Source organism: Stomoxys calcitrans, chromosome 5, assembly GCF_963082655.1.
Source record: "Stomoxys calcitrans chromosome 5, idStoCalc2.1, whole genome shotgun sequence".
NCBI lineage: Eukaryota > Metazoa > Arthropoda > Insecta > Diptera > Muscidae > Stomoxys > Stomoxys calcitrans.
In genome coordinates, this window is record NC_081556.1 from 64,011,749 (window position 1) to 64,025,538 (window position 13,790).

A 13,790-nucleotide genomic window follows, 5' to 3' on the forward strand; every position below is an offset into this window, starting at 1 on the left:
TATCACTGTGTCATAGATAATGAGTTTTTATTTAAGATAAGATAAAATCTTCCATTAAGGTTGATTCGGTAAAAAAAAACCTCACGCACAAAATGATTTTAAAATTTTTATTTCGTCATTTTGGGCAATTTTTTGAAGTCACTGTGGCTCTAAAGCTTGTACATACGTAACATCATCAAACACTCAAGGAAGTTAATTATCCACGTCATTGGAGAGGATGAATCGTAGTGGGAGGTTGTCCTTGTTGCAGCAGGAGTTATATAAGTCTTGCAGATCTTTGATCGCACGCTCACAGCACTGGTTGCTCCGGGATATTTTGATTGGAGATTAATCATTTTCTAGTATGTTTTCAAGCATTTGAGGGATTTTGAAGATTCATTTTGAGTTACAGGTAGTTCTTCAAAATCTTCAGCGCGAAACAATTGACTACTCAACCAATTATCAGTCCATGAGTAAGAAATAAAAGAAAAGAAAGGAACCTGTTCCTGGTTTCAAGCATCAGAATAAACGCAAGAAGAGCTAGAATGGGACGAGAGTATGGGATTTGGTTAAACTTTACAAAATTTAATCATTTTCCATGATAACGGGAAGAACGCGATCCAGCACATGGTGCTGGCAAAATATGAACTTGGGTGTGGGGTAACCTTTCTCTCGAACATTTGTTGCAGTCGTAGTAAAACGCCTGTCTTTTTTCCGGTATTCAAGCTTGTTGTATCGGCAACAATCGTCACAATTGATCCCCTCACATTGAACTCATCTGACAAATTCTGGAGTACTACTGCAATTGTTTGCAGCCAATTTAATTTCTTTGGATTCATAATTGAGGACCACGGCATGGTATTCGACGCTCTCAAGGTGTTTGCAGTCAAAGTGCATGCTCCACTTCTCCAGATAAAGTGTGCTTACCAAGGACTTCTTCACCCGTGCAGCTTCCTTGTAAAAAGACGTTTTACTAATGTTTAATGTTGGGTTATACTTCCTTTTTCTCGTTGATGTTGCATTGTAATTCTCCCAAAGAATATCTGTACTGATGTAGAATGAGTACGCGTTACATTCGGATCAATCAAGTATCGCTTCCATTGCCCTCTTTCACTTGGTATTCGCACCAGCAGCTGGAATAGCCAACGCGGCCTTTGCTCCCAACTTGTATTTTTTAGAAGTTATCCTTTTCTTTCCACATCCATTCGCCTTTTTCCTTTGTTATGTCACACAATTTCTTTTTTCTGCAGCGCTCGTTGTCTTTCAGAAGCTATGGTAGTTTTGCACAAATGGTTTGAACAGATACATATATTCGTTTAGTTCAACGTTTTGCTCCATTGGGACTTAAGCTCCATGGTAATTAAATCGATCCTCGCGCTCCCTTCCTTAGTAGTGGACTTAAGAAATTGGAAGCGTCCACTGACGTGTTTTTTCAGGGGCATACGTCTCCGTTCACTTAATGGTCCATCAATGGTTTTTGAAACTGGGCTAGGTTCTTTGTCCAGATTCCATTGTTCGTATTCGCGTTAAAAGAGGTCCTATTGAATGACATGTTGCATAAATGTGGTTTCTGTAACAAAATCATCCGCATCAGTTAGCCAACGAAAAACACATATTAATAAAAAACGGAGTTGTTACAATAAAAAAACTCAATGACCTATTTAGCATAAATTGATAAGAACTTATTAATTTCCTACCACAACCACGAAAACGACAAAACCTTTTGTTTCTCACTAATTCTCCTTAAATCAGAAAAATTTTCTATAATTTATCTTACGACATCCAATTCCCATACTATCCGACCACCCGATTTTACTCTTTAAGCGTCTAGAAGTCGCAATTTTTATTTTATTTGACGGAAATTTTGCATAATGATTTCTTCTATAACCTTCAACATTAAGTTCGGCCGTTCGGCACGACCATGGATATATTTATTATCCTATTTTATTATAATCATAAGTGTTTGCAGCCCCCTTTTGATATGGGCCAAATTTGAAAATTATTTATATTTATATTTAACTCTCAAATACCTTTCACAAGAATCCCATATTTTCCCGTTAGGTATATATGTCCATTTGTGGCATAATTTAGGGGTGAGGCGATTCACCGGAAATTGATCCAAATTTTTATATAGTTTCGTATTCTACTCTAAAATACCTTTTATTTGAGTCCGATCTTGTCCCGACCGCCTGGGAATAGATCCCAAACTTTTATAGTCTCGTATTCTACTCTCAAGTACCTTTCGTTTGAATCTCATTTTGTCTCGATAGACCCACATGTATGTTTCGGGGTGCTTTTTGACGTAGGGCGACTTGACCCCAATTTTTAATATAAGTCTCTACTTCCAATTACCCATCGTTTGATAACCATATTGTTCCTATCGGTAAACATGTCCGTTTGGGTGGGTTTTGAGAGTGTTTTTCGGTTACCATAAGGTGGCATACACAATTTTACCTAAATCGAAGCACAATCTTTGACATTGTGGTAAGGGGGAGAGTCTGCCCCCTCGCGGATATCACAAAATGAACTACCCTATTTTCACTGGAATGCTAAACTCTATTCGGAACAAACAAAGAAAGCGCAACACTTTCATTTTTATATAATAAATTAAAGAGATAATTTTTTGCAGAACGGATTGCTGATCGTATTTCTTCGTTTATCTTACAGTATCTTTCGTGGTCTCTATTTTTATGTTTGCTCCTTTCTTTCCAAAGTTTTCGAATTATGGGATACGTCGTCCCCCCTTGGACTTGACCCCAATTTTTATATATATATAAGTTTCAACTTCCAATTACCTTTCATTTGATAACCTTATTGTCCCAATCGGTAAAGATGTCCGTTTAGGAGGGTCGTGAGATTGTTGTTGGGTTACCATAAGGTGACATCTTTGAGATATGCCTTTTTTGAAAAATTTGATTAGGGGGAGGGTCCGCCCTCATCGCAAATATCACAAAATGAACTACCCTATTTCACCGGAATGCTAAACTCTACCACTGAAATGCTAATCTCTATTCCCAACAAAGCGCAACACTTTCATTTTTATATAATAGATTAAAGATATCATTTATTGCAGCACGGATTGCTAATCGTATTTTTGCTCTTCTTCCAGTATCTTTCGTAGTCTCTATTTTTATGTTTGCTCCTTTCTTTCCGAGATTTCGAATTTCGTCATTTATCCATTCTTCTACATATGCATGATGTCCACTCTTTATTATGGTATCCACAATACGTTTCATGGTTTTGGGTAGAAAGGACGTAAAGCATATAGGTCTGTACTCCTCTAGTGTCGTATAACTTAATTTGTAGGGCTTGAGTATAAATGCCACTTTTGCCTCCTGCCAGGCTTTCGGAGTATATAAAAGTCATAGGCACGCTGCGAAAATAGTGTCCAGATGGAGCGCCAGATCGTCGGCAACCTTCTATAGTAACGCGGGAAATATTCCATCAGGTCCGGGTGCCTTAAATGGTTGGCAGCACCTCAAGGCTTCGATCAACCGCATTATTCCCAGATTTCGGTGTCTCTGTGGGTCCCGTTGCACACTGTGGAAATTATGTTTTCAATTATAACGTTAACATGTCCTCCGTTATCTATGCCCTTACTCTCGTTTAAGTATTGAGTTTGTGAGAGAACATTTTTCATCTTGGCGGCGTCATATATAACTGTATAATTCTCTTATAATCTAACTGTATTACTTGAGTCTCTGTAATAAACATCCGCTCCTCTCTTAAGCGACGTGCTCTGTTATAAAGTCTGCGGACCTCTTTCCCAATGTCGCAAATCTTCCCGTTTTCAACTTATTACGGAAGCTTATCCGATTCGGCGCTGGCCGTACTATTCCAACCGATCCCGAAACTCATCGATTAGATTTTCCGAACATATTGTTACATCTAAATACTCCTCCCTAATCCTATTAACACGGCAGCGGTGATCAAAATTTTGCCAGGGTTTGGCCCTATTAATTTCGCATATTAAAGTTGGTACTGCCCAACAAAATGTGTCGGAGAGTCGAAAGGCAGAGAAAGTGATACCAGGCATGCTCCACCGTCTTCCTGTCTCATCACTGTTGCATCCGACGTTGGCGACACTGGGGCAAATATATAATTTAAAATTTTATGACAAATAACGCAGGTCCTCGGCCGAGTACCAGTGTTAGCATAGAATAATTTGTAGTTAATATGGTTCAGTCCAGAATCTTTGTTCCGGGTCCTCCTAATTAATTAAGTCAATATAAATCCTGCTTAAATAAATAGGCTTTCTGTTCGTTAGGCTGATTGAGTGTCCCGTAGAGGGCACTTGATTGATGCGTCTTCCTTCTCCTCCCTGTGTTCCTTCTGTGGAAGACCTCTCATTTCTCCACGATCATCAACTCGTTGTTTTCCTTATTTAAGACTATCAGCATGCATTCCGTTGCGAAATTTTCCGCCCTCACCCTTCATGAAGACCGTCGCCTTTGTGAGCTGGGGAATGTTCTTCTTTCCTATAAGGTCGAACTTTGCGCACAGGGAGTGTGGATACTTCCAACGAGTTTTTTGATGGTACCAATACATTCTGGTGTCTGATGTCCCCTCTATATTCGCAGCTCATAATTTGTATGGGCTGCTTCCACACATGTCCGAAGATCCGCTCGTTAACCAGATTCTTTTACTTGGGACCGATGATATAGTGGAATCCTTCCTGAAGCACTGCATACGTCATCTCGTTTCTGTTGTGTTCCGTCGCCACTTAGGTGTAAGAGGACAGCTCCTCACCTTTTACACCGACCATCTTCCCCTTTTGTGATGGTTGTGGCGTCCTTTTAAAAGTCACAGTCCTCTATGAAGGCTCAGGGGCCGTGCGCGCTTGCTTCGTTTCTGTTCCGACTTTGTCTACCTTAGCAGGACACTGTCTGGGGTCTCCATTGAGGGATGGCTGGCTTAATCTTCCCAGAGTACTTGAAAGCTGTGACCTCCTTTTCTTCTTCAGCATTTTAGCAGTATTGTGCTCTTCGCGAGATCGGATTCTCTTTCCAGCTTCGTGGAAGTGTTTGGAAAGTAAATTCTAATCTTACAAGCATCCTGCACTTTCGCTCGATAGCACAGCTGGTGCATACTCTTCAGTCATCTTCGTCGTGCCCGGGATTGCTTTCTCGGTTTTGTTGTGAGGTTAGCAAAGCCCTCGCCAACTCTCGATTCAGACACTGCCGCTGTCTGAATCTAAATTGTGCGTACAAGTGCAAGGCGTTAATTATTGGAAAGAGAGCCTGGCCAAGGGTTTAATGAATGTTCCCATTCCCATTTCGAGGCACATTTTTTCCAACGAATTGTACTTCTTAAATTCATCCGATAGACCATGGTGCAACATTGAGCTTTAAATGGCATTATTGTGCAAGGACTAGTCATACCAAGCAGTATATAGCGCCAGAGAAACGTAATTATTTGAAAAAACTCCCGTGCGGTGAGTTAGGTTGGGAAGGGGTTGAGAAGGGGTTGAGAGGGTGCGCATCTGAAGGGAGAAGTCCCAAGTTTGTTTCTCTCCCAAGTCAGTTGCCAGCATGCCCTGGCCTAGGGAGCAGCAGGCCTTCGCCTCCGAGAGCTTCTTTTCTAACGGTTGCTCACTTTATGCTATGCAACGTGCCTTCCGCGCTCGCTTTGAAATTCCTCCTCACTGACTAAGCGAGGAATTTTTTCTTTCAAGCCTTGAAGAAATGAACGTTAGAAACGTGGGATTTCGGCAAGAAGGTGCCACAGCATGTTGTTGCTACAACATTTTCCCAAACGCCTCGTCTCTCTCAGAGGCGGGCACGCTCTCCAGATTTGAGTCAGTGCGACTCTTTTAATGGAGTGCGACTTTTTATTTGAAATCCCTGGTTTATGACAATCGACCACGGTTTATGACAATCGACCACCTCAAGTACAACATTCGCGACGTCATTGTCAACATATCGATTGATATGCTGCAAAGAGTGAACACGTATTTCAAAAAACAACTTAATCAGTGTATGCGGAACGAAGGATGTTATTTTCAAGAATGCATGAAATAATTTGTAAATAGTTTGTGTTTATAGACCTTTCAAATAAGTAAGTATCTCTGGCGCATCCGGTATTAAATGTAAGGCAACGATTTTAACGCTGAAGAAATAAAACGATGCTTACATTGTGGGATTTTTAAGAGAGTTCGGTTCGGTAACTTCGGGCCAAGATATATGGGAACCGAATATTTTTTTTTAATTAAGAAATAAATATTTGAATTTTTAATATTATGCAATATTTTTTTTTCTCTTAAAAATCATAATAAATATTAAAAATACACTGTTTAATATTATTGATCAATTTGTAATTCTTACTTGAAAATAGGAAAAAAAGTGGAAAAAATTACTCCATTATCCTTAATTCCTCCAGTCCCGAGTATTCCGGATAATCGATGTCCGACCGTATGTGCTTTCCAAATTTAAACGGCATTCCAGTTGCTGTCTTCCGTGGGAAAGACAAAATATTATATGAAGATTAAAATACAAACCACAAATTAAGACCACGGGCTTAATAACATACATATCCCTAAAAAACAATAAACTTGAATTAAAGCTTCATAGTAATTACCTTCAGTTAAAATTTACTACAAAATTTTGTTTCCATAAATTTTTTTTTTTGTTTATTTAAATGTCACAGATTAAAGTTAGGGATGTTGTTTTTCTTACCGGTAGTATTTTTAGACATGTGTCGAAGTTTCTTCTAACTGGTATTAGAGAAAAAATCATAGGAAATTATGCATTTTTTCAAAAACAAAATTAAACTTGTTTGGTGGTAGGATATGGTTTTTGTAGTTTGGTAAATTTGCATAGCATGAGTCCAAATTTATATAAAGCAAAATAAAATACTATACCCTGTTTTTCGGTGTAGTTTTATATAAGATAATTTTTTTATACAAAATAATTATTTTATATAAAATAATTTTCTATTAAAATATTTGAATAATTATTATTTTTTTATTTTTCAGCAATTGGCATCACAACGAACACAAGTTCAAAGACAACAAGCATTAGCCTTGATGTGCAGGTAAAATATTAAATTATTTAAAGCTTGAGTTTAACGTCTTTGCATGGCAAGAAACCCATTTGGTATAAACTCATGGTTAGCAATTATGAAACCAATGGTGGTCAATTGCCAATAAGAAAAATATTATGCATTTTCTCCGCAGATTGCAGAGATGCATAACAATCAAATTGTTTCAAAAGTGTTTGTTACATCAGCTTTCTTCGGGTTTGTAAGGAAATCTTATTTGGTTAAATTTTATCCAAGCTCATAACTGGATAATTTGTCGGAGTACACTACCTTTCGACCACTTTTAAAATCAATTTGAATTAAAACCAAATTGTGATTTTATTAATAAATAACAAATGGGATACAAAAGTCTGTAGAATAATTAATAAAAAAAAATTTCGGAGTTTTTTTAACATTTCAGGAATATTTTTGTAGAACGATTTATCTTTGTCCTCCAAATAGGCTTCAGTTTAAGCAATCACCTCGTCATTGGAGAAAAATCATTTTTCCACTTTGCTGGAGGAATAATCTTTTTTTTCTCTATTTGATCTAATAAATTTGAGTCGATAAATCAGATATTCCGATTTCCGTTTAAAGATGCTGTAGTGCAAAAATACTAGGCATGACAGACACTTCACTCAATATGCAATATGTTGTGTATTTTTCAAGCCATGCTCATAAAGTATAATAAGTTGTATAACTTTATGAGCAGTTTACTATTCTCAAGTTTTTTCCACTTGAAACTGGTGCGATTTTTTACCGATTAACAAATATTTCAACATTTTCCAGGGTTAAGTTAAAAATTTGCTATTACACGATAAGACTTGTCTTATGTAATTTAAAAAATAACAACTCCGACAGTTGTACACATCGTGTGATATGTATGTAAATTTTGGAATAAAGATACAACTTTTTCGATCAAATCAAGCTTTTATTTCCTCGAACATACATGTAGACACATGCCTAAAAACAGTACGATACATGCCGATTAGAGCGCTCTCTATTCGTATTTGACGTGCATAAGACACGCCTTATGAACAAAGAAAGTAACAGCTAATATGACAAGTCTTATCGTGTAATAGCAGCTTAAGTAAACGAACACTCTGACTAACGTCCTGCCCTGAGCTGATTAGGTAAATCAGCACGCCATTTGCTTAAATATGGAATAGTTGGAGAAGAAGATCATTCGCGTACTTGGATGAATGAAGTGGGCCCTGTGGAACTCCCTTAACCACTGGCAAATGTTTCGATTTACTGTCACAAGAATAATCCGATTGGGAACGATTGGACAAGTAAGGCTCGTTAAGTCTTGTAGATGATTTGGTAAAATTGAAAAATCGGCGAAGTTAAAAAGAACAAGTTACGATGATGAACAGTGTCAAAAGCTTGAGAATAGTGGATTAGGACTGGAAAGAGGTTTTGTTGGCATCAATATTATTTTGTTATTTCGCTTCTAGGGAGATTTTTTAGCTATTATCTTTTAAGCAACAATGGTTTATACAGCTCACGCACGTTTCGTGTTTTGTTTCACTGTCTAACATCATCAGTTTGGTCTATAATTCAACCATGAATTGTCTTACAAACAAACAAACAAAAACCTATATTATTCCTCTATTTAAATCTGGAAATAGATTCGATGTGTCAAATTATAGAGGCATTGCAACGTTAAGTGCATCTTAAAACTTCTTGAAAAGATTATGACTGATACCATGTCGCATCAGATTTCGTCAATTTACTCAGATGCGCAACATAGGTTTCGTAAAGCTCGATCAACTTTTACTAATGTTTAACATTTAATAGCTCTTGTTAATGATTGATTTAGGCAAAAGAACCGAATTTAGTAAGGTGTTCGATAAAGTCAATCATGTCCTACTTTTGTTTAAGCTGGGTTAGATCGGGTTTTCGCCTGTATTATTAAATTGGTTTAATTCTTACCTATCTGGACGTGTTCAGAATTTTTACTTCGATTATTCCTTTTCTAAGCCAATTTTTGTGAAATCTTGTGTTCCAAAATCTGGGTCCAATTCTGTTCATAAATGATTTACCTTGTGTTATTAAAAATTCTTCAAATGTATATTGATGATGTCCAAATTTTCCAATCGTTCTGTGTTCCTTCAGAGCAGGATTTGTTACAACTCGACCTTTTTAACTGTTGTTTGTGATGCAATGTAAATTTTATGCAACTGAATATCTTGAAATGTAAATTAATGTCTGTCTATAGAACGCAACACTTGCCAAAAGGATATCATCTTAATGCTTGTGAAATTAATATGGGAGAATCTTTCCTAAATCTTGGCATCCTCTTAGATCGTAAATCGTAAATTGAATCGTAAATTTTGAATATTTCTATGATGGTAAATAAATCTTTTAGTTCTCTTGGATTTATAAAAAGATGGCGTAAAGAATTTGTTGATTCTTCTGTTACTAGGAACTTGTTATATTGTCCCTAATAATACAATAAAAACATATTTGTAATATTTTTGTTTTGAGATTCCATTGCAGGATTTTTGTTTTGTTTTGAAATTAGACAATTATTAAAAAACAACGATATGGTTTACTAAAATTTTGAGAAAATATTTAAGATTCGTGTATTGAGTATGTTCTATTCAAGTGAGTGGCAGTGTATATATGTATGTTTATTGATCTCTTATGAAAGAATTGTAAATGAAAAATGTGACATGAAAATGGGAACCTCAAAATAACCATTAGACCTTAAAATCCTTGTAAATAAACAAAGGGTACCCGGCTTAAGCAATAAATACCTATGGATCGATGTTTTGGCGTTTGTGCATTATTTTGAATTCAATTTATTAGTTAGATATTTTTTCAAACCCATTGTTACGAATTTGGTACTACTATTCTAAGAGCTTTGGTTTTAACCGAGTTCAACTTAAATATTCCAATTTCTCAGTATTTATTGGAGGTGTTTAATATTTCATTTTGTAGTTGGATTAACATCCAGCTTAGGCCAATGATTTTTGTTCTATTTTAAAAGTCAAGGCAAAATTGGGTGTGCGAAATGCATTGGGCACGCCACAGTGATTGCGATTTCAACTTAACAGAGGCCCCTGTTGGACTGCTTTGCCACTAAAATGTTACATACTTCACCTACTCATTAATTAGTTGGCTGTGCAATGGTAGTAGCATGCCTTTCCAACAAAAGAGTGCAGTAAAAATAATAAATGCAAACCGCCAAAATCTCCTCAAAACGTAATTTAGAAACAGCAACAAACATTAAGCCAAAACCGTTCTACTTTCAATATGAGCATATTGCATCGACGTATTTTTCGTCGCTGTGTGTGTTGGTGCATTCATTTGGTTTTGCGCTTCTTTTAAGCTCATCTCGAATGAGAATTTAGCAACATAAACAATTTGCGATTATTAAGCTCTTCTCTAAAAAGGAAATAACATGTGTGCCAGTTATATGATGTTCTTGTGATATTTTAGAATGAAAAGTGGGTGCAGATATTAATCCGGCCCATGCCACTATGGACATACACCTAAGCAGTAATCGGCTTGTTGTGCGTTCTAAAACCACAAAAAGAACTAACCTAAAAAAGAAAATCTAAGTTAGGAATTCATTGCTACTTACAAAATTCTTAATTGTTTTCCATGCACTCCCCTAAGTTTGTTCATGTCTGGTATAGTGTTCCCACCAAAGTGCCGGTATCTGTTAGACGCGAAAGACGGGCAATAACGAAGGAAATGCTTCAACGTCTCATCGTCTTCTCCGCATGCCCTACACATGCTATCACCTATCGCACCTGTTTTACATAAGCGTTATGACACCAATAGCTATACTGACCTCCTTCTAACTTCCTTTCAGTAATAGCCTCGTCTTCTCACGATCTGGATTCCCCCATAGGATTTCTACCGACAGTTTCGCTGTTCCACAATGTTGCATGCGCATTCGTCGCCCACTCCCTTAACTCGGACTGCGTCGACCCGACAGGATTCGGGTTAACCAAGTTTATTGACAGCAGTCCTCTGGCCTTCGCCGCCCTTCCATTCCCCCTTACTCCGTTATGGCCCGGCTCCCAAACGATGCGGATTTTGCCATCCTCAGAGAAAGCGTTAATCTCCTTACACTGCAAGACTGTTCGTGACTTTACCGTTCTGGTTGTATTATTGCCCTTATGGCAATTTTACTGTCGGTAAAGATATTCACATTCGACGTCTTCACGCATTCCGTGATCGCCCGGATCTCCGCCTGCAGGACCGTATTAAGGTCAGGCGGTCTAAAACAGATGTCAGTCCCTAGGTCCTCAATGTAGACCCCAGCCCCACTCTGTCCTCTAACTTTGATCCTTTCGTGTAACATGATCTTCCAGATGGCAATGCTAGGGTTCCGTCAACGCAAGACTGTGCAGCTGGCAGCAGTGCCTCGCACTCAACTCAAGGTTCATCTCAGGTATCCAATCGGAAACCTCTTCCCTTTCTTCCAGGTTTCCTATCGTCGCCTCGATTATACCGCGATGGTATAGTCGAGGCGATGAAAGAAATGCAGTATAAGTAACTTACTCCTTTGCTTTAAATGCGAACTTTCTCTATATGTTGAATAAACTAATAGCTGAAGCTAACTTTTGCGAGAAATTTCATACCCGTTTCTTCGTGGCGTATCTAATTTTTCATATGTCTCAAAATTAATTCCAATGATGATGTATAGAACGATTTGTGAATGCAGTTCAATCATGCTTTGAGTTTAAGTTATGAAACGAAGTTGATTGATAAGTATTATGATTCACATCGTAGCTGATAAGATCTGAGGATAGACATTTTGAGAAATCTGAATTTATACGACTGGTGCAAAATTTATTAAAAATTTTTAAAACAAAATATGTCTAGTGTTTTTCGTACTTTAGATGGTCACGTTAAACCGGAAAAGGTACCACTTAGTCCTTTACGAGAAATATGTGCTAAGTGGACTCTTTTCGTATATTTGGTAGGTTCATTTTTGTAAATATGAGATTATTCTAAGTCTCCTTTTGTCATGAAAACCACAATCCTAATCTATTTCATGTACAATTTACAGCTCTTATTGCGAAAATATTGTATGTGACACTATTTCGATTTTCGTTTTTTGATGGGTATGTATTCAATTGAGTCTGCAAAAATAGTTCGTACTATTCTGCTTACGTGGACGTAACTGAGCATTAAATACTCGATCTAGTCACCCAATTTATATTTCCTATCCGTAAAGGAAGTTCTATAACGTGTTTATTAGATCACTAATAATTGTATGATAACGGTACACATAGGACTACGAGCTCACTTATGCAAAATCGGTGCGGCAAGTGATAGCATATGTAGGGCATGCGGGGAAGATGATGAGACGTTGAAGCATTTCCAATATGGCCCGGCTTTCGCGGCTAAAAGGCACCGGTACTTAAGTGGGGACACAATACCAGACATGAACAAACTTAAGGGCGTGGCATGGAGAACAATAAAGGATTTTGTAAGTAGCACCGAATTCCTAACTTAGATTTTCTTTTTCCAAATTACTTTTTTTTACTATTTAGAGCGCACAGTGGCATGGGCGGTTTTATATCCTCGCCCTCTTTTCAACATCACTAAAAGAATATTTTCTTCTCTTTTGGTACGTTTTGTTGCTAATTGTCTTATTTTTCCAAGACTACGATCATTTTTACTTAATCGCATACTTTTAGATGTCTCGGCTCGCTGTAGCCGAAGATAAGCTATTTGGCTCCATCTGTAAAGAAAGGACCAAATATTGGCAATTACGGTACAAACGTAAATTTTCTTCCACTTCCGATTTGCTACCGCATATCGAACGGCGCATCCCTCAGGGCTATCCGGCTCTCCCTTTTTATAAGTCTGATGATTTGTTGCGCGCTTTAAGCATTATTCCTGACTATAGTTGCCAAGGCAACCATACCTGCAAGAGGGGCAACATACTACGATCTGATATCACCACCGCAACTGTTGAGTCTTCGGAGTCTATTCTGAGCCTGTTCCAGTCCTTTAGATCGGTCGCTCCACTGGCAACAGGCAGATCATCGAACGAATCGAAAATATTCTTGAATTGCTATAACATTTCTTGCGTAATAGGAACCTATTATGAGATACAATATTTTTCAGAACCCGAGAATAAAAAGGTTGATATGGTAAGATCCAATTATATCTAGCATTATGTACAATTGGATCTAATTTCATACAATCTGACACAATTTTATGTCAAATTTATTATAAAAAAAGTTGATATGGCCAGATCCAATTATATCTGGCATCAGATATAAGAAGATCTGCTACATATAACTACATCTCGCTTTGGATATAATTATATCTGGCCTTGGATATAGTTATACCTGGCCTTAGATATAATTATATCTTGAGCTATCTATATGTATATGTTGCCCTACAAATAACTGAATTTTGTTCTTTCAGTGTTTTTTGTTGAAATATTTTTATTTTGTGTTGATTATTTTTAACTCGATCATGTTTATTCAATATTGTTGTTTTCAATTTAAGCTCGAATTAAAAACAACAATATTACTTATATTTTGTTTTAAATTATTTAGCAAGTTATATATTCACATTTGTAATTTTATTATATTGACATTAGGCATTTTACTAACAAAGTTTCCAATTCTCAAAACGTGGGATATTTTGTAATTTTTTAAAATTTGATCAATATGTGATTGTTGGTGTTAACAAATGATAATATTTGACATATGGAAGTTTTATTTTCTAAACGTAATATTGTTACAGAATGTAAAATAATAACATTTTTAATATTTTGAATTACATTTGTACATTCCGCCAATTTAAAGTTG

The 13,790-nt window shown here is 36.9% G+C and overlaps 1 protein-coding gene across 3 annotated transcripts in view; it reads left to right on the top strand.

Annotated features, from left to right (window-relative positions):
• The window catches only part of LOC106084261 (poly(U)-binding-splicing factor half pint), a 249,185-nt gene that overhangs the window by 125,005 nt on the left and 110,390 nt on the right, over nt 1-13,790 (top strand). For all 3 annotated transcript variants that reach the window (XM_059369503.1, XM_059369504.1, XM_059369505.1), the window contains one exon: nt 6,953-7,011. In XM_059369503.1, the coding sequence (XP_059225486.1) occupies nt 6,953-7,011 (59 nt within the window). The remainder of the gene's footprint in view (nt 1-6,952; nt 7,012-13,790) is intronic.